The sequence below is a fragment of the Armigeres subalbatus genome, chromosome 2 (genome assembly GCF_024139115.2).
Source record: "Armigeres subalbatus isolate Guangzhou_Male chromosome 2, GZ_Asu_2, whole genome shotgun sequence".
Classification (NCBI taxonomy): Eukaryota; Metazoa; Arthropoda; class Insecta; order Diptera; family Culicidae; genus Armigeres; species Armigeres subalbatus.
Genome location: NC_085140.1, coordinates 29,428,725 through 29,453,113, shown reverse-complemented (window position 1 = coordinate 29,453,113; position 24,389 = coordinate 29,428,725). Strand labels below are relative to the sequence as shown.

At 38.8% G+C, this 24,389-nt stretch overlaps 1 protein-coding gene and 1 long non-coding RNA gene across 3 annotated transcripts in view; both read right to left on the bottom strand.

Annotated features, from left to right (window-relative positions):
- The window catches only part of LOC134218397 (mediator of RNA polymerase II transcription subunit 13), a 145,122-nt gene that overhangs the window by 25,075 nt on the left and 95,658 nt on the right, over positions 1-24,389 (bottom strand). For both annotated transcript variants that reach the window (XM_062697341.1, XM_062697342.1), the window contains 2 exons: positions 11,351-11,435; positions 1,247-1,330 (listed from right to left, as the gene is read on the bottom strand). In XM_062697341.1, coding sequence (XP_062553325.1) covers positions 1,247-1,330; positions 11,351-11,435 — 169 coding nt within the window. The remainder of the gene's footprint in view (positions 1-1,246; positions 1,331-11,350; positions 11,436-24,389) is intronic.
- Positions 20,404-21,604, bottom strand: LOC134218407 (uncharacterized). The gene is made up of 3 exons (XR_009981346.1): positions 21,496-21,604; positions 21,323-21,434; positions 20,404-21,168 (listed from the first exon to the last, which is right to left on the bottom strand). It is a non-coding gene; the product is annotated as an uncharacterized LOC134218407 (long non-coding RNA).

Sequence of the window (24,389 nt, the reverse complement as noted above, 5' to 3'; positions counted from 1 at the left end):
GGGGGAAAAGGAGTTCAGATCAGATCATCGGTCACGTGTGGTAAAGTAAAAAAAATAATATACACACTTTTTAGAAAATATTTGACCCTATTTTTAGTAATTTCAATTATGAAATAAGCATTTAAGTTTCCTTTTTTTCCAAATTGATGAAAAATAATTCTGCCTTAAATACATAATGCCTTTTTTTGTTCAATAATAAAATTGTTCAATGTTCAAAATAACGTGTTTCATATTTGAGGAATTACCATGAGGTAGGTACAAGTATTTTTTTCAACATTTTTTTTCTTAAAACTAGGAGTTATTACTTCCGTCGTTAGGAAGCAGATTGAATTGATTTGAAAGCTATAATTTTGAAAATTATAAACATTGAGAAATATTGTTCATTAGACTCTTGATGAAATCAAGTAATAATATATTAAGTACTGTCCATTTAATTCCACCAGTTAATTTTTCGTTATCTTTGCAGATACGTATTTCGACCACAACTGTGTGGTCGTCTTCAGTCTTGTACTTGACTCGACTTGAAGAAAACAATCGCAACTTACACTATTTATACTACGCTAGGTACCTAATCTAATCTTATTTGCCTACTTTATTTACCTATACAGTAAATTACTTTATTGTTTAGGTAGAAACTTGAAGAGCCAAGAGCTGCCATGTCCCTGATCCTTATTCAACAGCGCTGTTTGTACCTGTCAATTGGATTTCTAAACTCTCAGCTACATCGAGTTTCCATGGGAAGGAAACTCGATGTAGCTGAGTTAGAAGAAACAACAAAGTAAATAACAGACTCAGGAACAAGAACATGGTGAGACAGTTTTAATACATTCCACTAAACGAGCTTAATATATTTTCTGAATAATATATTACTAGTGCAAATATTTTCCGAGGTTCTGTATATTTTTTAATGAAATGTCTAGATAGTCCGTCATTCAGCTGAAGGCCGCCTTTTTATATCATAGTGATGCTGTTGGTGGGGGAACGAAGACTTTTCTACCTGCTTGACGAAAATGTCCCAGAAGTCCACCATGGTTTGCTGTTGGAAGAAGCCTTTTGTTTCCCACGGATTTCACCTGCACTAGGAATCTCAGTGCTAGGCAAAACCCATTTTTCTAACAGTGGGAAGAGCACTTCCGTACGACCACTGAATAACGGATACGCGAATTGATGCTTGGCATTATGAAGTTGGTCATCAACTTCAAGCCTACATATATGAACAAAATTTGTAGCATCTGCATTGACTTACCTTTTGCCAAACACTCGCTCGCTGTTGGAGCTGGGCTGGACGAACCACCTGCCCAAGCGAACGACGTCCCGCGAGAGTAGACATCTGTTGATCATGTCATGTACCGGTTGGTGATGAATGAAACGCGTGTGGAACAACAGCACAGCAGCCGGCATTCGATCGGCATCGTCGTCGTCGTCATGTGGATTCGATGACAGGATGTGTGGCGGTCGGAAGATGAAATAAAAGAAAAACGGAAATAGTGGAGTAAGTTATTGGTTTTATATGCGAGTGGTAAGGTAAAATAAGTTGAAAACGTAACTAATAAAAGAAATATAATTACATATCAGATTAGAACGTGAGACCGTTACATGAATTCGAATTGCAAAGCGTTCAATATTGTCAGGTTTTAGGTCGCGTCTCAACTTCTAGATTATTGGCAATACAAACTGTACTGTGGAATTACCGCTTAAGTAACTTAGTGTGGCGAAGAGATTTTATTGCTATTTTTTGGGGGAGAACCCAAACTTATGGCTGACTCATCATTGTTATGGGTGATCCTAAACTTTTGGCCGAAATACATCATACTTGTTAATTACTACACTTCAGTGATTTAAAAAATCCAGATTTTTACCTAACATTCTGAAAACTGCTATTGAAAGTGTATGGACTCACGAACATTTTGTCGGGCCATTTTCGAAGAATAGGGCAATTTTGAACATGCTGTATTTTAATAATGTGTTCTGTTAAACATATGAATGGTTAAGATTCATTCATTATCTTTCGATTGAGTAATGAAGGTCACAATCGCAAAAAAAAAAAATATTTAAAAAAAAACTTTGGTTTTGAAGGGCGAACCCAAACTTATGACCGGGAGTGTACCTATCGTGGATAATGTGAGCAGACGTTGCATTTTTCAACTTAATTTTCCAATGTTATACCAATTCATACGGTTTCACAAATATTTATAGATATTTTTGTTGAGCCAAAATCTACACGGAATGCAGTTTTATTCGAATTTTAGTTGTGTAAATTTTCAAGCCAGTGACGTAATACCACAGAGAACAGACATGGAGGCTCGAACAAAATTTCTTGCAAAACATGTGTAAACAAACACACCGAACCTCAACGCCACCGACGTCGACATTGCAACTCACAATCTCATTTTGACAACACGATGGCGCTGGTATGCTCTTGCATGCGTAACGACACTAGCGCACAGTGGCATTTTTTGATGACGCTAGCGCTGATTATGCACGGGATAACGTCGACATTCCAAAGTTATTCAAAATGAACAGTAAAAAGTTATCACAACATAGCGAGTTCAGCTTCAACGTCTGTTCTCTGTGGTAATACTGACGGCGAATCACGTCTCGCAAGATGCTTGCTGGTCACATCAATCGTGGAGCAACTTTACTATTGAAGTTGCTCCACGAAACTTTACCGATAGTATTATAAGAAATCAATGGATAGCATGATAGCATCACTTTGATTCTCATAAAGCCCGCAGTCTAGTGTTTCTCATATTGACAACATTTGTCATCAGAGGCGCGGCCACGTTCTGAGACGTAGGTAGGACAAAAACTGAATTATCAAATCTATTGAATACTTTTATCAAATTTCAGCGACTTTCCAGGCTTGTCATAATTCTTTATTCATTTGGATCGTAGCGCACTTTACATAAGTTCTAACCAGTCACCATTAACAAGTATAGTCAGTATTATAGCTAAGTTAAGCTAATACTATGTTCGCACTAGGGCCTTGTAACATGTTATTCGGATATCTTGATGAGCTTTTTTTTGTCGATAATTTGAATAACATGTTATTCCGGCCGTAGTGCAAACATAGTATACCGCCATCGGGGGTGACAATGGGTCTGGGGGGTGAGAATGGGTCATCGCTTTCACCGGCAGTCAGAAGGTCGTAGAGCCAAATGGTTCAAAAAGGTCTCTTATATTTTGGTCTTCTTGCCCTCAGATGCATTCAATCTCTTCTACAAGCATTCTAAGTAGTTGAAACAGTGACCCATTCTCACCCCCATTTGACCCATTGTCACTCCCGACGACGGTAACATATTTCCTTGTTTAGATATTTAGCTTTTGATTAATTCACAGTCAGTTCGTCAATTCTTTTAAAATTTCAGAAATTCTCTGACCCTCCCTGAACTAGCAGGAATAATGACGTACTTCCAGAGAGTTTTCAACAATTTTATGGAAGTGCAGATACTATTAGAAACTTCAAGACTTCTTGGAAAATCTCAATACATCATTGAGCACTTTTTGGAATGAAAAGAATTCCTCATAGACTCTGAGAAGCCTTTCGGAATAGATTTCTCCTTTACAATCCCTGGTAATTCCCACAATATTGTCAGATAATTCTCTGATAAACTTTCAAACCTCCGATTAACTTTGAAACGTTTTAATCATATTTTTATAGGGGAAAAGGCTCAAACCTTGGCCTATTATGTTGTGGAAGAGCACATTTTTCAATTTAAATATTCATATATTGAAGATCTAACGGTAATTATGCCACACGGCTTTCATGCTTTTGTTTATTACGCTAAGTAAAAAAACAACAATAATGGTTAAAAATCTATTATTTAATCCATCAAAAGTTTCGTGCGAAATGGACTTTATGTTTGGCCAATTTTCCTAATCTCAGCTCTGGTGTTGGATGCTTTTTCAGCCCATGAAATGTTGGTACATTATTTGTAGATACATCTATGCGTCAAAAAGTTTGAAGCAAATCAACATATTGTATATGACATACTTTGTATTCGTGAAAATAGAAAAACAGATAAAAATAAATATCAAACGAGTTCAGTTGTTTAAAAGGAAGTTTTCCGCGTTTTTATCTCGTTTCGCGTCGGATTTACCGGCCCAACTCCGAATTTGGTACAGCTGATTCAACAGGTTGTGGACCCGCACGAGTATGGCTGAGGAAAACAGTGAGAAGATCGGAATTAAACAGTTTTCCGGAGCTGGGTATGCTGAGTGGAGCTACCGAATGGAAGTTTTCCTAGACGAGAAAGAGCTACTCGATCATGTGAAGGAGGAAGAGCCAGAGGATCCAGAGGATGATGATTGGAAGCGGAATGATAAGAAAGCAAAATGCTTGATCATACGATGTATACATGATGACATGACTCTGGACATGACTCGCGACTGCAATACGGCATATGAGGTATGGAATGTCTTGAACAGCATCTTCAATCGGTCGAGTGTCGCCAAACGTTTATTACTGGAAACTGAGCTGCATAACCTCAAACCTAATGACGAATAAACATTGCGATCGTTCTTTATGCGCTTCGACAAAAGTATTCGGCAGTTGCGTGATGTTGGGAAACAGTTCGACGAAATCGATAAGGTGGTACGATTGTTGATGCTGATGCCCGAGCAATATCGACCTGTGGTTGCTGCATTACAAACGATGGATGAGAGGAATTAAACTTGACGAAGGTGAAATCGAACCTGCTGGAAGAGGAACTTCGAATAAATGGCAAGTCGTCGGACGACGTGTTGTCCGAAACGTTTTCATCGGCAATGACCATACAAGGGCGAAAGCAGAAGCAATTCAAACCGAGGCGTAGGAGTTACATCTGTGGATCTGAGCAGCATCTGCAGGCGGCATGCCCGAAAAAAATGAACGACAGCACAGACGGTACAGCGGCAGCTGTCAAGAGTGAGGAAAAGGTATTCGCTATGGCAGTTAATGAATGCAATGCTCCCTCAAACTCTGCACAGGTAAATGAAATATGGTTCATTCTTGACTCGGGGTGCTCGGAACTTGGTAAATGATGTCTCTGTACTATCGGGTGTGGCGAAGCTAAAATCACCATTTCAAATTGCCATAGCTATGGATGGTGTTAAAATGTGTGGGACAATGGGTGGACACATCATAGCAGATGGAGAGGAGAATGTGAAAGTGATTTTACATGATGTGATCTACGTTCCCGAGTGCAGAGATAATTTGATGTCGGTTAAAAAGCTAGTAGAGCGCGGCAACAAAGTGGTATTCGACCGGCGAGGTGCGAGCATTTCGAAAGACGGAAAGGTATTTGCACGAGCGGTTGTAAAAAATGGCATTTACTATGGCTCAGAATTGTGGGACAACGGGAACTGTCTGCGAAAGCGACTGTGGCTGAAGTAGGTGTTAATTCCATATGGCACCAACGGTTAGGGCATCTCAACATGAAGAGCGTTTGTTCGTTGGTTGGAGAAGACATGGTCAGTGGGATTGGTGATAGACTGTCTGAGAAGCTGGATTTTTGTGAGGATAGTGCACGGGCCAAGCAGAGGACGGTACGAGAACGAGAGCAACGAAGCCGCTTGAGTTAGTGCACAGTGACGTGGCGGTTCTATAACTCCCACCACATACGACGGTTATAACTATTTCATCATGTTTTTGGATGATTGGACACACATGGTTATTGTATACCTGATGTAGACCAAGGATGAAGCAGTATCGAAATTCGTGCAATTCCACACAACGGCAACGACGCATTTTGGAATCAAACTGAAGCGATTACGATGCGTCAACGGCGCTGAGTACCGCAGTAAGGATATGAAGGTGTTCTGTGTTACTGAGGGGATCGCGTTGGAGTTCGTGCCGCCCTACACGCCAGAGTTAAACGGAGTGGCAGAACGAGTTAATCGTACCCTTTGCGAAAAAGCTCGTGCGATGTTAATTGGTGCCGAGGTAGATAAAAAGCTTTGGGGTGATGATACCGCTGTTTACCTTACCCACCGAAGCCCGACTAGCGCCGTGCTGGGAAAGACACCATATGAATTGTGGTTCTCAAGAAAACCAGATCTCTCGAATCTACGGATTTTCCGTTGTCAAGCGTTTGCGACAGTACCGAAGGAACGCAGGAAGAAGTTAGAAGATCGCGCAGTGGAATGTGTTTTCTTAGGCTATGGAGTGAATTGCTGGCGCCTGTGGGACGTCGCTAGGCAGAAAATTGTCTGTTCACGGAGTGTGAAGTTCAATGAACTAAAAAAATGTTTTTCCAAGGAGGATGCGCAAAACGAGGGGACGCTTGTTGTTGACGTGAGTGACATTCAGATGGAAAAATCGACAGAAAACAATCAACATGAAACGGATGAATTCCTGTCTGTTGGGAGTATACCCGACGATATGGATGTGAACTTTGTGGAGAGCGAACATTCATTGCTGCAGCCAGTGGAGGACCCACTAGAAGTTCGTCAGAGACCGGATCGGAATCGTCGACAACCAACCTGGATGACAACCGGGGAGTACGACCTATCTGCAAATACTGCGATGGCGCTTGAATGTTTTTTGTCGTATGCTCCGGAATCATACCAAGATGTTCGTGGTCGAGAAGACGAGGCACAGTGGATGCAAGCTATTGAAAACGAGATGGAAGCGTTGAAGATTAACGGAACATGGGTCATAGTGAGGAATCCAGGAAACGTGAAAATCATTAGCTCTAAATGGGTTTTTAAATTCAAGGATACAGACGATGGAAAATCGAAACAGTTCAAAGCAAGATTGGTGGCTCGCGGATTTATACAGAAGCGTGGGGTCGATTTTTTAGAGTCATATGCACCGGTGGCGCGTCTTGCTACCATACGATTTGTACTGGCTCTTGGTGTGCAGAACAACTACCACTTCCGACATCTTGATGTTAAAACTGCTTTTCTCAATGGGGTGCTTCAGGAAGCAGTCTACATGTACCCACCAGATGGAATGATGTTGAAGCACAGAGAACAGACATTGATCCTCGAACAAAATTTCGGTAAAAACGTGTGTAAAGATTTAAATCGCACCTCAACGCCGCTAAAGCAGGCTGTCCGACATAAAAACTCAATCTCACTAAGTGATGGCGTTGGCATACACTACATAAACAATGTAGTGCTGCAACCTAGAAGCGAGCCTAGGAGCGATTCGGAATGAACACTAGCGCTAAAAAGTAAAACACGGCAAATTTTAACCATATTCATCAGCACACTAGCACCGCGCAACGGGGGCATAACGACATACTTCAAAATGACCAGTACAAACTTTTACACAAGCACGCGAATGAAGATGAACGTCTGTTCTCTGTGGTTGAAGCCTGGATACGTTCTGAAATTACAACGCTCACTGTATGGATTAAAACAAAGTCCGAAATGTTGGAACGATACGTTTCATGAGTACATCGTTAGTTTGGGCTTTCAACAGTCCACGGCAGATGTATGTTTGTATTACAAAGTCCGTGGAGACACTGTTATGTTTTTGGTGATATATGTAGACGACATGTTGCTGTGTGGCAGTAGTATTCAGGTAATTGATGAGATTCGAGATAGTGTGGCAAGTGAATTCAGGATGACAGATCTCGGAATACCATCAACCGTATTCAAACGTGTCCAGAAAAGAGTACTTTGCAGATTAATCAAGGAGCGTATACTAAACGTTTGTTGGAAAAATTGAAATGACAGGATGTAACGCCACTGGAACACCCATGGAACAGAACTTGAAGTCGAAGACAAGCGCGGTAAAAGACAAAGTGGGAGAACTGTATCGCGAACTCATTGGCAGCTTAATGTACCTGATGTCAGGTACCCGGCCGGATATATGCTTTGCTTTGACGTATCTGGCTCGATTTTAAGAGAACCCGACGGCTGAACATTGGGTGTGTCTGAAGCGAGTTTTGCGTTACCTTAGCGGTAAAATTAATTTTGGTGTACAGCGAGAATGAAAGCGCACCCGCTCTTTGCTGTTACGTTGACGCCGATTGGGCTAACGACTTAGTGGATCAAAAATCAACTACAGGATTTTGCATTAAAGTGTACGGAAACATTGTACAGTGGTGTAGCCGAAAACAAGGTATTGTGGCACTTTCCAGCTGCGAAGCAGAATACGTAGCAGTCTGTGATGCCACCAAGGAGGTTCTATGGCTACTGGAAGGCCATGAATGATCTGTAACTCCATGTTCAGCTTCCTGTGACGATGTTTGAGAATAACTTTGGGTGTATAAGTGTTTCAGAAAACCCTGAGACGCGAAGATCAAAGCATTATGATGTTTGTTACCACTTTCTTCGGGAGAAGGTTAAGGAGAAGGTTGTAAGGCTGGAACGAGTTCCATCGGTTGATCAAGTGGCGGATACGCTCACCAAAGCATTGGGAAAGGTCTTGTTTGTACGCCATCGAGAGGGCTTAGGAGTAGTTGATTTGAGGGGAGGTGTAGATACATCTATGCGTCAAAAAGTTTGAAGCAAATCAACATACCTTGTATATGACATACTTTGTATTCGTGAAAAAAGAAAAACAGATAAAAAATAAATATCAAACGAGTTCAGTTTTTTAAAAGAAAGTTTTCCGCGTTTTTTATCTCGTTTCGCGTCGGATTTACCGTCCCAACTCCGAAATTGGTATAGCTGATTCAACATTATTCACTGTAAAACGTTTGTATAAGCCGTAAGGTAGGCAATTATAATGTGCTGCTTCAAGTGAAAATCGTCAGCCGAATTTTGGCAACGAGTGTTCTAATGTTGTTCAAAAAAGTTTTGGTTAATTGTTTCACTATAATAATGAAAATAGTGACATGAACATGAATGCTAAAATAATGGGATTGTTATCCATTCATCTAATGTTCAAAAATAGGTAAGTCCATTCCAAAAACTACTTTATTGGGCAAATGAAAAATCTCTTCCACTGCCTGCCTACTTAAGTTGTTGCAAACAAACCGAGTCAAAGCAATTTTTCACTGCAGGCGACTGCAGATTATACTGAGATCCATGTTTTTCACTGCATTGACTGTGAAATATTTCTACCCTGGGTTCAACCGAAGTAGGACGAATGGGTCCAAGACCGTCGAAAATCAGTGTTAAATACTTGCCCTGAATCCTTTCCGATTCATAGTAGGAGAATTCTATACGAATTGTATGCAAGGATGCTGGCGTCAACGTATTTGCCACCAGCAACGCTAGTCTCTTCACAAGTTTTTCTTTAACCGACAAACCAGAAAAATATCCATCTTCTTCGTACCGATCGTCAGGTATGGTCGTTGTTTCAGTTTCAACGATCGTATCAGGAATGATTAGACGCTTCAAGATCACATGCGCTTGCTTAATCAATGCCTCGAAGAAAACGCCGAAATAGTTTCTGATTAGGGGCCGTACACTAATTACGTAAGCAATTTTTCTGATTTTTTTCAACCCCCCTTCCCCCATGTAAGATTCTTCCCATACAAATTAATTTTTATTCATATGGAGCGTAAGAAAATGACCGACCCTCCCTCCCCCCATAAGTGCTTACGTAATTAGTGTACGACCCCTTAATTGCTTCACGGCAGAATTATTCAAAAAAGCAAAATGATCGGTGTATTTGGATCGTCTCTCTAGGATTGGAGTACGAGACACTGAAGACGACCTTACTGTTGAGGTCGAAATACGTATCTGTTAAGGTACAATTAAGGTGGTTATACAACAAAGCCACAAATCGGCCATCTTGGAAACCACGTGCTTTTTTAGTAATTTTTCAAGAACACGAATTGAGAGAACCACAACGCCCATGAGGATGAAACATCCGTAGATCGTTTGCCTACTTATGCTAAACAATCGACTTTAATTTCAGCATTGTACAAAAAATATTGCGCTAGATTTGAACTTTTGATCATAGGAGTAGAAAACCATATTAGGGGAAGATGTTCGGTTGAGGACATCCTTTTGTATTTTGTCCACAACTTTGTCCCTAGTAGGACATTTAGATAAAAATAGACGAATAACCTTACTACAGAAAATTAGCTTGATTTCGTCGATTTGGAAAATTGTATTGACAATTTCGTAAATTTAATATTTTTGAACATTTAAATTTTGTGTTTTGGTTGTGGGCACCCTTGAAAACTCGACTAAAAATTGAGAATAACGAATGAAAATCATCCAGATTTGAAGAAAATGTGTGATTTATTCATTCTAATAGTCATGAGGCACTAAAATAACCCAGATTAAGGGGTGATTCAAATATGACGTCCACTACTTCTTGAGATTTCTAGACTCCCCTCTGTTACGCATTTTTGTATACCTAGTAAAGTGGGGCGCAGTTGTATGGAAAAACGCAAACTTCGTCCGATCAAGTGAGATCAAGGTTTTTCTGAATCATTTTGGGACCCCAATCAACTGTGCAAAATATGGGCTCGATTGGTTGCAACCTCGCATGCCGTATCGCGTTTTAAATTTACATGGAGATTAGTATGGGAAAACGTACTTTTTTACATTTTTGCTCTTAGCGGCTTCAATTTATCATCAATCACGTGACTCAATACGTTGGCATATAGTCTGGAAGATGCCGAAAGACTTTGCCGAATCTAGAAGGTCTACAAAAAATGATACGTACTTATGCCTATCGTCCTTATGCCTAACGTTCCTATGCCTACCGAGGTATACCCCAAAATACATATGGTCGGAATTCTGCTAAACCGCACAGTTATAAGACAATTTGTTCTTGCGATACTACTTAGGGTCTGTCTCAATTGGATAATTAAACTAAAATTAAACTTAGAAGTGACATTTCCATAATTATCGAATAACCCTGCTCGCAGAGCAAGGTTACTTTTGACAGATATCGAATCATTTTCCATCGATGTCCTATTGGAATTGCTGGGTAGCACCAGCCATTCTTATAACGGGGCGATTTTTTAATTTTCAAACTGTCACTTTTAAGTTTAATTCTCCAAATGAGACAGACCCTTAATATTATTTGCGATTAAAATAAAAACTACAACACCTGATATTATAGCAAAATTTGTTATTTTCTTGTTATTAGTTTGTCATTCACCTATGCCCAGGATAACCATCCCATAACTGAGGATATCCTTCAATAAATGTACGCAGGAAATGATATGAATAAAATATCACAAGTTAGCATTTCCCCTAAGACGCTCTAAAATATCTAATCATTAAAATAATTAATCATCACCAGTCAGTTAAAAAGGTGCTCCGGTTTTACAGAACCCTAACTAAATGATGGAAAGGCTTGCATTGCATGAGTTCTTTTTGTTGAGAATCTGACTATCCTTCGAATACATGGTCGTTGAAAGTTGAAATAAACATTGCTTGCTTTAGGCTGCATGATTTCATCAATTGAGAAATGTTGAAAAAATATTTCCATAGTTCCCCAACTTACCTTTCAATAACATTATGAAGTGCCTTGAACAGCAAAGACCGACATTCGTAAGATAGACCAGCCTCCCAGGATCCTTTGTCGCCTTCTGTAAAGATAAAAGAAACAGAAAAATCAATAAATTTACTGCCCATGCATGACTAATATTAGTGTAAATGTAAACAAACTTGATATGAAATCGGATAATCAACTTTAAAAATTAAAATAAAACTACCGGATTGAGATAATTTAGGCCCATCGATCATCCATCCTACCATTTTGTTTATCTTTCTCTTCGTAAACTGATGTAATAAAATTTGTCATTGAAGTTAGCTAACAAAATCCCGCCAACACATTCAAGATTATTCCGAATCGCCAATAATTCCCATAAATTGCTTTCTTTGGCGCCGCTTTAATCAATAATTTGTAGGAGGGAGTTTTCTTATGAACCTGAGACGAGACCTGCAAAGACGCTGCTTCTTTTCTCTTGTTTTGACACTTGTTCTTCTTTTCATCACAGTTGACCATCGAGTTTCAACTGTTTACTTGACTGTTTCACCTAAGCCCCAGGTGGACCCTTCTGAGCACAATAAAAGTGTATCCAATTCACGAAATAGTTAATTCATTTTCATAAGGATTTTTATACCGGGAACAAAACACAGGTTCATTACTGATTATTAACAAGCTAAACGGAAGGTTTGGAATACTCGTTAAAGTAAAAACCCAGATTAATCCACCTAGCGGTGATGATGCCTTTCTCGTTCGTTCAAAAGGTTTGAAATAATCTAAAATAACACTAATATGTGGATTGGTCTTATTTTTCATATTTGTTTATATGCATAAAAAAAATTCTCGCCAAACGCAATTTGTTGCAAACACATCGGATGAGCATAAGAGCAAAAAATGGCATTTTATTTAGTAGTTTTAAAATTAGTATTTTCGCCATAACTTTTGACCCAATTGTACGAACCGGCCAAGTTTCTATTAGAAACAATGGGACAAGATTCTGCGTCGAATGCAATCTGTTGCGAGCGCGAATAGATGAAGTCTAAGTGCTAAGAAAGTGAGCTAGACTTTTTTGAACTCTTTTTCACAATAAATAGTAATTTGACCATAACATCTAAGCCAATAGTCCGGTCTGGCTAATTTTCAATAAGAAACAACGGGACAGGATTCTACGTCGAATGCAACTTGTTGTGAGCAAATCGATTGAGAATAAGTGCCCGGAAAATGAGTGACATTTTTTACGCGATTTTTTTATATGAATTTGTATTTTGGCCATAACTTTCGATCTCATAGTTCGATCTGGCCAATTTCAAATAGGAAACAATGGGACAGGATTCTGCGTCGAATGCAACTTGTTGCGAGCACATCGGTTGAGGATAAGTGCCCGAAAAATGAGTGACATTTTTTACGCGATTTTTTTCGTATGAATTTGTATTTTGGCCATAACTTCCGATTCCATAGTCCGATCTGGCCAATTTCGAATAGGAAATAATAGAACAGGATTCTGCGTCGAATGCAGCTTGTTGCGAGCAAATCGGTTGAGGGTAAGTTCCCGAAAAATGAGTGACATTTTTTACGCAATTTTTTTGTATGAATTTGTATTTTGGCCATAACGTCTGATCCCATAGTCCGATCTGGCCAATTTCAAATAGAAAACAATGGGACAGGATTCTGCGTCGAATGCAACTTGTTGCGAGCAAATCGGTTGAGGATAAGTACCCGAAAATGAGTGACATTTTTACGCGATTTTTTCGTATGAATTTGTATTTTGGCCATAACATTCGATCCCATAGTCCGATCTGGCCAATTTGAAATAGGAAACAATGGGACAGGATTCTGCGTCGAGTGCAACTTGTTGCGAGCAAATCGGTTGAGGGTAAGTGCCCGAAAAATGAGTGACATTTTTTACGCGATTTTTTTGTATGAATTTGTATTTTGGCCATAACTTTCGATCCCATAGTCCGATCTGGCCAATTTGAAATAGGAAACAATGGGACAGGATTCTGCGTCGAATGCAACTTGTTGCGAGCAAATCGGTTGAATGAGTGACATTTTCTACGCGATTTTTTCGTATGAATTTGTATTTTGGTCATAACTCTCGATCCCATAGTCCGATCTGGCCAATTTCAAATAGGAAACAATGGGACAGGATTCTGCGTCGAATGCAACTTGTTGCGAGCAAATCGGTTGAGGATAAGTGCCTGAAAAATGAGTGACATTTTTTGAGTAGTTTTGCGCACACACACACACACACACACACACACACACACACACACACACACACACACACACACACACACACACACACACACACACACACACACACACACACACACACACACACACACACACACACACACACACACACACACACACACACACACACAGACATCACCTCAATTCGTCGAACTGAGTCGATTGGTATATAACACTATGGGTCTCCGGGCCTTCTATAAAAAGTTTGTTTTTGGAGCGATCATATAGCCTTTACCGTAAGGTACACTGGGGGAAGTGGAAAAGGAAAAATCGATAGTTCATGTTCAAATTATTGTAAAACCAATTTAAATGATCTAAATGCATTCAATCATTATGGGCTCCCAAAAACAGTCCATTTTGCACCAACTGTGCGGTAATTCATACCATTTTAGCCGCTTGAAATTTATAAAAATATATTTGAAATTTGGGAGTTATTTTTCCACTTACCCTAGCGGAATGGGGTAAGTGGAAAACCCAAGTTATCTTGACCTCCAATTGTGATGAGTAGTGATATGTGATTAAAATCAAGACGGTAATTGCTCTGAGTATCTTTTGTTGAATAATTTCATTGGATTAACGGAATAGGTCCCCAAGGAATTCTTGAAATAGGTAGGGGAGGGCTGGTTGTGCCTTCTTGAACACTAAGTGTACGTAAAATCTGTATGTTCGCCCCAAAGATGTTTTTTTTTAGGGAAAATGAGACTTACATTGGTATAAGCTTATCGACTCAGTTTTACGAATTGATATGATGTCTGTGTGTGCGTGTTTGTATGTATGTGTGTGCGCAATACACGTACAAAATTATCACCTATTTTCATGCACTTGTTCCTACCCGATTTGTTCGCAACAAATTACATTCAACGGCGAAACTTGTTATGCATATAAATGAATATGTATTATGGAATATATTTACCTATCAGTGCTATTTTTATCTTTCTTATACACTTTTTTTCATATGTAAAACATGTGAAAGTCATCAATACCGATAGGTGGATTAATCAGGCGTTTTCTTATGTATATTAGTCCAATCATTAATCAAATCACAATGATAACAAAGAAGGAACATATTAAGATTCACAGCTATCAAAATAAACCCTGGAGGAAAAGAAAAATTTGCGTGATCAGAACATATTCCACTTCCCCCGCAGTTTTTGATACCAGGGGTAAGTGTAAAATCTTTTAAATTATTTGCTTTCATGGTACTAACCACTACAAATTGACTGCGATTAGTTTAATTGTATTATAATGGTTCCCTGTGGTGCAAAATCATCGGAAAAAGGAGCAATTTATGCAAGTAAGAATTGATTTTATGAATGCAAAAATTAGCTTCTCGCGAAACCTAAAATCACAGATCCAGAGTAAACTGTGTTGGTGTAAGTATAACACAGATGTTAACATAGTATTAGTGTTAACATTAAACTATATCAAGACACACAATGTTATGGTGTGGTAAAAACTGTAAAGTCTTTACAATTGCAATTTTTCCAGTCGATTTTACACTTACCCCCTTTTTCCACTTCCCCCAGTGTACCTTATACTTAGTATACGAGAAAGGCAAAAATGGTATAATTTTCGATCCTATAGTGCGATATGGCCAATTTTCAATAGGAAACAACGGAACAGGATTCTACGTCGAATGCAACTTGTTGTGAGCAAATCGAGTGAGGATAAGTGCCCGAAAAATGAGTGACATTTTTTACGCGATTTTTTCGTATGAATTTGTATTTTGGCCATAACTTCTGATCCCATAGTCCGATCTGGCCAATTTCAAATAGGAAGCAATGAGACAGGATTCTGCATCGAATGCAACTTGTTGCGAGCAAATCGGTTGAGAATAAGTGCCCGAAAAATGAGTGACATTTTTTACGCGATTTTTTCGTATGAATTTGTATTTTGGCCATAACTTCTGATCCCATAGTTTGATCTGGCCAATTTCAAATAGGAAACAATGGGACAGGATTCTGCGTCGAATGCAACTTGTTGCGAGCAAATCGGTTGAGGATAAGTGCCCGAAAAATGACACACACACACACACACACACACACACACACACACACACACACACACACACACACACACACACACACACACACACACACACACACACACAGACAGACATCACCTCGATTCGTCGAACTGAGTCGATTGGTATTTAACACTATGGGTCTCTACGAAACAATGGAACAAGATTCTGCGTCGAATGCAACTTGTTGCAGGCAAATCGGCTAAAAGTAGGTGCCTAAAAAATGAGTGAGAATTTTTCTTGTCAACAAATGTATTTTGGCCATTACTTTGAATCCCATAGTTCGATTCGACCAATTTTCAACACGAAACAATGGGATATCGCGTCGAACGAAACTTGTTGCGAGCAAATCGGTTAAGGATAAGTGCCTGAAAAATGAGTGAGAATTTTGTACGTGTTTATCATGTGAAAAAATGGATTTTGGCCATAACTTCGAAACCCATAGTCCGATCTGTCCAATTTTCAATACGAAACAATGGGACAAGATTCTGCGTTGAATGAAACTTGTTGCGAGTAAATCAGCTAAGAGTAGTGTCTTAAAAGTGAGTGAGAATTTTTGTTGTGAAAAAATATATTTTGGCCATAACTCCGAAGCCGAAGCCGAAGTCCGATTGGGCCAATTTTCAATACGAAACAATGGGACAAGATTCCGCGTCGAATGCAACTTGTTGCGAGAAAATCGGTTAATGATAAGTGCCTGAAAAATGAGTGAGATTATTTTGCGCATACACATACACACACACACATACACACAGACATCACTTCAATTCGTCGATCGGTATATAACACTATGGGTCTCCGGGACTCCTATAAAAAGTTCGTTTTTGGAGCGAACATATAGCCTTTACGTATACTTTGTATACGAGAAAGGCAAAACGGGACAATTTTAGGGATTTTTTAGATTACGACGGGACAGCACGATAAGGTCTAAAAAACGGGACTGTCCCGTTCAATACGGTACGTATGGTCAGCCTAACTATGCTCCACAGGACAGTGCAGCAATGCACCGAATCGGGGAACCCTAAACTGTTCTATACATCGCAGAGTTTTTACCCTCTCTTGCATTATGTGATGCTGAAAACAAGCTCCTAATCATTTGATGGCAAAAAATAGAAATAAAATAAAAACAATCAAACAAATTTAAAATATTCAAGCTAAATTTTACTATTTTGGTCAAGCCTGGGTCAGCCGTCTGACACCCGCGTTGAAAAATGTGTTCCATGTGTGCCCCCCCCCAAAACATAAAATAATAACGTGTGCTAATCACTAATGATACTAAAAGATTGTGAGCCCTCCTTAGCCGTGAGGTAAGACGCGCGGCTACAAAGCAAGACCATGCTGAGGGTGGCTGGGTTCGATTCCCGGTGCCGGTCTAGGCAATTTTCGGATTGGAAATTGTCTCGACTTCCCTTCGCATAAAAGTATCATTGTGCTAGCCTCATGATATACGAATGCAAAAATGGTAACCTGGCTTAGAAACCTCGCAGTTAATAACTGTGGAAGTGCTTAATGAACACTAAGCTGCGAGGCGGCTCTGTCCCAGTGTGGGGATGTAATGCCAATAAGAAGAAGAAGACTAAAAGATTTAAATGGAATTAGGTATTGTTCCCGCTTATCATTTTAGCACTGCCAGGGGGAACTTGGTCGGTACCCACTGCACTTTTTTTCCCTTTCCACAAACTATTACCATCATTTGTGATATTTGAACGAAATCTTATTGGTAATTCTGAAAAGGCAGACAATCAATACAGTTAGATTTCCAGGTAATATGTGCACATTTAGCACAGGTGATGCATCACAATCGTGTATATACAGGAGTATATGCACTATAAGATGCAATTGACCGGAAGATTAGATAAGCATTTCCCCCCAAAGTTCACAGATTCAATTTCCATAACAAGATAGGTATCCTCAATCACGTGTAAAGGCTTTAGTCTGAATCAGTGGCGTCGTAGCCAGAAAATTGGGGGGTTTTCAGAACATTTTTTTAATTTGAGATGGCTCGAAAAAAAAATTTCTTCTTAAAAATGCTGTTTTTGGGGATGGTTTTATGTCCACCACTACGCCACTACGTCACTGGTCTGAATAGGTTATAGAAAAATGTATCTGAATATGAAACGATTTACACATTGTTCTCAGGGAAACTCAGATGTAAGAACATTGACATCATATGGTCTCTTTTGATATTTATAAATATGAATAATGTGCATCTAAAGAAATTTATTGTATAAATCGTTCACGCTTCGCCATTATATGCAGACTCCAGTAGTTGGAATCGACTGTTTGTCAGACTTCTCTATATCGACCCATCATTCGGCAACTGCACAGCCTTCTATAATAATTGACAATACTCATGACATTGCCTAAAAATATTTAAAAAATAGATTTTTAGTATGTATTATATTGAATGCTATCGTCATCATACCCGGTTGCAGAAAGTGTTTTGCTCGAGATGTTTCAAATCAGGGAAATGGGCTCCAACCACATCCCATGAATTGCTCATCATTTCTTGAGGTGTTCCATTGCTTTTTAGAGACAATTCAATTCTCAATAATTAGCCGTGGCTATAACTCAGATATAACTCAGATTACACACCGTTCTGTTAGTTGATATTCGGCCATGCTTGGAACCTTTGTAGCAGCGCAAACATCCCCTGCTGCTATTTTTCCAGCAGCGGGTTTGATTTATGCCATAAGCCGGGAAACCATAGCGGCGCCTCCGTTGACCAGTTTTTCCGCAAGTAATTACTTGGCAATGTTAGGTAGTGCTTACGCTGCTAATGCAGTGGACTCGGTAATCGGCTACGCAAAAAGTTCGGGAAACATCTTCGTGTGGTTGTTTCGGCATCAGGGATTTCAGCTCCTTCTCCATAAATACTCACTATTTCTTAATCATGCTTTAACTTTCACAAAATCGGTGTAATATAGCCAGGAATTTCCTATTTTATTGTACGACACAAATCGAAACGAAAATTTTGTTGACAGCCGTTGACAGAGGAAACAAAAATATCAATGCTGCCAGTGTAATGCACGATGAGAAAATCATGCGGAAAACAGGAAAAAATTGACAACTTACAGCATCTGGTTAGTGTCTAGACTGAAATTTCAGTTGTATACACACCCGTTTGAAATCACTCAGAGACTGAGTGAAATTGTATTGCCGTCTCTTTTTTTCCCACGGAAAAGTTACTCAATTTTCGTAAAAAGTAACTACTCAAAATTTGAGTAGTTCCCCTTTTTACGAAAAATGAGTAAGATTTCCGTGAGAAAACAAGAGACGGCAATACAATTTCACTCAGTCTCTGAGTGATTTGAAACGGGCGTGTACCTAGGACTCTTACACACTGATTAAAATTTAAGCGCAACTCGAAAAAAATCCAAGTGTCGGATCCCGGTTATTGTTCCTGACTAAACTGTCAAATCTATAGATAGTGGAATATATAGATGAGCGAAGATAAATCCTCTGTCTCCAAAAGAACTGTCAAACGTGTCTCCAAACGAGCATTACGTCACGATTTCAATGGAAACGTTGAGGGCTGTGACGTCATATGCGCGTGTGCACGGGCAAAAAAATAGACTCAGCCATGCTTTCGCTCATCTATAGATTCTACTATCTATAGTCAAATCGTATGTATTTTTTCCTTCATTGACATTTAGATCCCCTACACGGAAGAAATAAACTACCCAATAGTGAGTTTAATTCACCCAACCTCGTACATCCGTACGGGAAGCCAAAATTGAGTAAGTAGGGTCGAAGTAGTTTGCCTTTACTCCCATGTTAAAAAAGTACCCAACGGAAAACTTATTGACCCAAATTTAAATTTAATTCACTCAATTTCGACCTCAGGTAACAAAACTTAAAATTGGCTTCCCGTATTGAACTGGCGTCGTTGGGTTTTTTGGCTCTTTTGTTTTTGACAACAAAAGAAAGAGTGGATGAAAGAGAAGAGGAAAAATAACTCAAAAGTAAGTTTAAAAATACTCAATTTTGGGTACTTTTTTTCTTCCGTGTATCCTCGCCAGCAAAAGATGTTCCGGACAGCGACGACAGCGACAATCTTTATTTAGTAACTAAAATATCTTTTATCAAGTTAGTTAAGGGTCAGCGAGGGGATACTGTATACAATTTCGAAAAAGTGAAAAATACTCCTCGGTATTTGATAATAAATTTAAAGGATCGCATTTTTTAGGTATGAGCCTGTTCATATATTACGTAACGTGGAAAATGTTGTTTTTGAGAACCCCCACCCCCTCGTAACAATCCGTTACAATTTTCAGAACCACCCCCACCCCTACACAGAAAGAAAAATCATTAATGAAATTAAAAAAAAACCATTGGTTAAAATAAAAAGTTGCGTTGGTTCTTTTTCGTAGAGAGTTGCGTATGTTTAAAATAAAAGTGCACCAACTTTTGCGTCAACGATGTTTCAAAAGTGGCATGCCACTCTAAAATTAAAAGTGTGAACTTTCAAAATAAAATTTTACAACTGTCAAATCCAAATGGTCACACTGGGGTAAAAAGAGTGGGATTTTTTCATTTGGAAAATGATATTTTATTTTGCCCCAAAAAGAACCTCCCAAACTATTACCGTTTTCCATATTTTCTTTTTAAATTTAATAGAATACTAATCGGCTTATTTTTTCAGTTTTATTTCATTGTTTGAAGCTTAAGGTAACCGCAGACAGACGTTCAAGTTCGACTCACTAACTTGTGTAAAAACATGGCCGTTGGATTGCCAAGTAGCAATAAGCGAAGAGATGGCGCCGTTATTTGCTGTTTTGTTTTGATTTTTGATTTCATCAAAATCTTTTAGTTTCTTGATCGGATCTGCTCGATGGGATTCTCAATAAAAATGCATGAATCACGCACACACGCGTTGTTCAAACATGAATCGAAAAATGCTCAGCACGCCAGAGATGATATTTGTTACTCAGAAGGGGTCGAGGAAGGGGTTATTTCATTTTTGATTTTTCCTTTTCATGCCCTACTTGACTGGACTATTCGTTGGTTTTGCAATGAAAAAATCTACGATTTTCGTTCCAGGCACATGTTTTCGAATCACAATCGCCAAAACAAAAACCACGCATGTGAAAGGATCTAAAAGAGCCAACGTCAACTACATCGAGGCATGAGCTGCAAGTAAAGTAATTCTTATAGCTACATTGTAAAAGTCAATTGTAAAGTCGTTCAGATAAAAATGATTTTTGCGGCCGTGCGGGGATATCTTTGTCGAGTGTTTCTGTTTTGCTTCCATGATTCGGTGGGTGGCAAATGCGGGTGAGGTAGAAGGCGATTTGGCAAAACGTCAGTTTTCATGAACCAATAAGTTGTTCAGGCGGCGCTAGTATGCTATGCAATTCCAACGTATTTAGATTTGAAAATTTACACAAGAAAATCGAATTCAAATGTATGAGCTTAAACGTCTGTCTGCGAGGTAACTCTCGAAACAATATTGTAAAGGTGGCCTCTTCCGGGCCACTTGTCGGACCGCGTATCTTAGCATGCTGATATGGCCGTTTCCTCCGGTTACTAATGTTGAAATATGTGTGCTATTTATCTGTAAGAAAACTTACATAAGTAAAAATTACGCTCAATCTTCGACCAGCCTTCGCGCCTAACTTCGTTCTCACCATTGAATCCTCGGGCACTGCTTTTGATGACTCGAATAAGTATACACCTGTTTATATTCTTAAATAATAAATGCTACTTACCTCCCGGTTCCTCGGTAATTTTCTCCAACTTCCGACACCGAACTGCTCTGAAAACAAGACCGCAACAATCGGATTTGGAGAAAAATATGAGCGTTGCTTGGGATTTCTGCAACTGAACGAATTTTCTCGAATTAATATTAAATTCCAGCACATATTCTTTGATTTAAGCGCACTTAATTTAAGATGCATCACCGAGTAAAGAAACCTTTTGAAAAAAACCTGAGTTTTGAATTACACAAACTGCTTTGTTATTATTGTGACACTAGGGGGGAGAGAGAGGGGTGAGAGCAAAAGTTTTCGTGAGAGGCACTTTGAGTTAGACTTAATCAAATAATGGTCAAAAATTTATATTATTAACATGAAAAACATTCATGAGTGCATGTGAACTAAAATGTGTGTTGCTTATTTACAGTATTCTATATGTGGTCCCAAACGCGATTTAGTGGAACGGTGACGGAAACGAAAAATTTGACAGAAAATATATGGGCTAACTTTCAAATCTGCCGTTTCCGTTCCGCTATATTGCGTGCAGCCTTTAATTTTAAAGTAAGAAATATAAAAAGTTAAGCAAATCGCAGAAGATAAGTGAAATAAGTATATATTTTTTGTTTTTTCACCACTTCAATGTATGGAATACCATAGTGCCCCTGATTAAACGATTTTTTTATTTTCTTCGTTTTGCTGTTTTGTTTCGTCGGTGTAGGGTAAAGTGCCCAATAGTGGACCCCTAACCCATAGTGGACCCTCCAGCCATTTTCGCATTATTACAGCACAATATCAACATTTTCCTATGAAATTCCATCGGAAGAACCTACCTTACAGTCCCATGATTTGATTACATGCATAGGAAATGCTATGGAAAGTAAAATTAGATGATTTTTTAAAATTCTATAAAAAATAAACACGAGAGTGTCCATTATAGGAATATTTTGGGGGTCCATAATAGGGAAGAAGAACGTCCCGAAACGGGACAAGAAAATCAAATGAAGTGTCGACTACAGGGAAGCAATTTCCTATTATGGACCCCCAAGGGGTCTACTATAGGGCGAATTCAGTTAGACTTTAAAATGTTAATTTTGACGAATAACGTCGTGTATCTGGGTGTTTTATGTATGTATCGAGAAGAGGAGATGCAAAACTTGTTGTTCGATATCAAGCAGAATTTATATGTTGAAAATTTCTACTCCTTATGACAGGAAGAGCAAAATTCCGCTACTAGGGGGTCCACTATTGGCCATTTTACCCTATATCGTTCATTGATTTGACAGTTCTACAATTTTTGGGCTAAGTGGAAGAACTTTTAATTTCATATTGAGAACAAGAGAAAAAGAACTTTCAAATAAAAAAATACTTTCATAAGAACTAGTTTAACTTTTACTTTTGAGAAAATTGAGCACTTTTCAAAATAAAAGTGCAAAGCTTTTATTGAAACAATATTTGTTTTTTTTTGTGTGTATGCGTAACGCGTAACAAATGCTGTTTTATGGAAAAGATCTTAATTTGTGTAGAATTTGAAGGTTCCGTCGACGATGCAATAAATTATTATCTATTGTATGATTCATGCTTTTTTAAAGATAATGAATATTTTTGGAATAATTTTTTTTTCTCTGTGCAAGTAACTTCTTCCACGTAACAATATTTCGAAGGACCCCCATTGCTATATTTTGCGTAACAAAGCGTAACAAAAAACGAACAACCCCCCACCCCCTATTGTGTTACGTAATATTAGAACAGACCCCAATATTATTTAAATTGATTTAAAAGTACTCCTAAAATTAGTATTCCAATTTTACCGTGCATAAAACCTTAAAATGGGTATTTTTTTAATCTCATTATGGGTTTATGTTTTTCTGTGTAGCTACATTTTCTTCCGGTGTACGATGGAAAAGGCCTTTTCATGTGACATCATGATGCTGAGACTGAACTTGTTATAAAACTGAATGCTGTCAGTTTCGAATTGTGTCTTGGGAGAACATAACCTTGACATCCGAGAGCATTTCATACCGAAATAATCATATGTTATAACTATTTGAATATTTACTATTTTTTGCGAAGTTCAACCGTTTTGAAATTCAATAGTGAACAAAAAGAAAACATTCTCCATCGAATGCAACTTGCTGCGGTAAAATCGATTAAGGTTTAGTACTAGAAAAGTTGGCTAATGTTTTAGTGTGCACACACATACGCACACACACACACACGGACACACACACGGACAGACAGACATTTGCTCAGTTCGTCGAGCTGAGTCGATTGGTATATAACACTAAGGTCTACGAGTCCTCGATAAAAAGGTCGTTTTCGGAGTGAAATGATAGCCTTTTCGGTACAACTTTGTTGTACGAGAAAGGCAAAAAGTCTTGGTAAAACAAAAATGATGTGGAATATTTTATTTGGGATACCAATACTTTCACTCAAAAAGCTGCTGGTTGCACCTGACAGTTCGTGACAGCAGTTGACTGGCAGCAGCTGAAGTTACATTTTTTCCTCTTTGCAGGTCTCGTCTCAGATGTGAACAATTCGTTGACGTTGTCTTCGGAAAGTTTAAGGCCTTCCATTATACTGATATCTGATGTGTCAATATCGATGATTACAGATTACCGCAATTTTGAGAAGCGTGGTAAGGTAATCCAGACTGAATCCAAGGGTCGCAAAGAATACAACACATTTTTGTCTGGGGTATCCATCAGAGCATTCACAGTATTCAACAGAATAGGGTATATTAGTTAAAATCTGTATAAAATATTCAACTAGGATAATGCAAATGCACATTTATGTGGAAAATGTGAAGAACGTTGATTAGAAAGGTAATGTTTGCTCAATGTCCTATGTAACGTTTTTTTACCGCTGTACATTTGATGCTGTGTATTTCCTAAAGCACTTGCTTAGACACGGCGTTCAAAGAGTAAATTCCTGAATCGTATCGGACACCTGTCCCTATAAAGAGTGACCAAGATAGGTAAAGTATGCATCATCAACATCATCATCGCCAATGATAGTGTTGGTATGACAGTGCACATTTCCTTTAAATGCACTTTTGGCACGTGACTTGGAATAATGTGTAGTA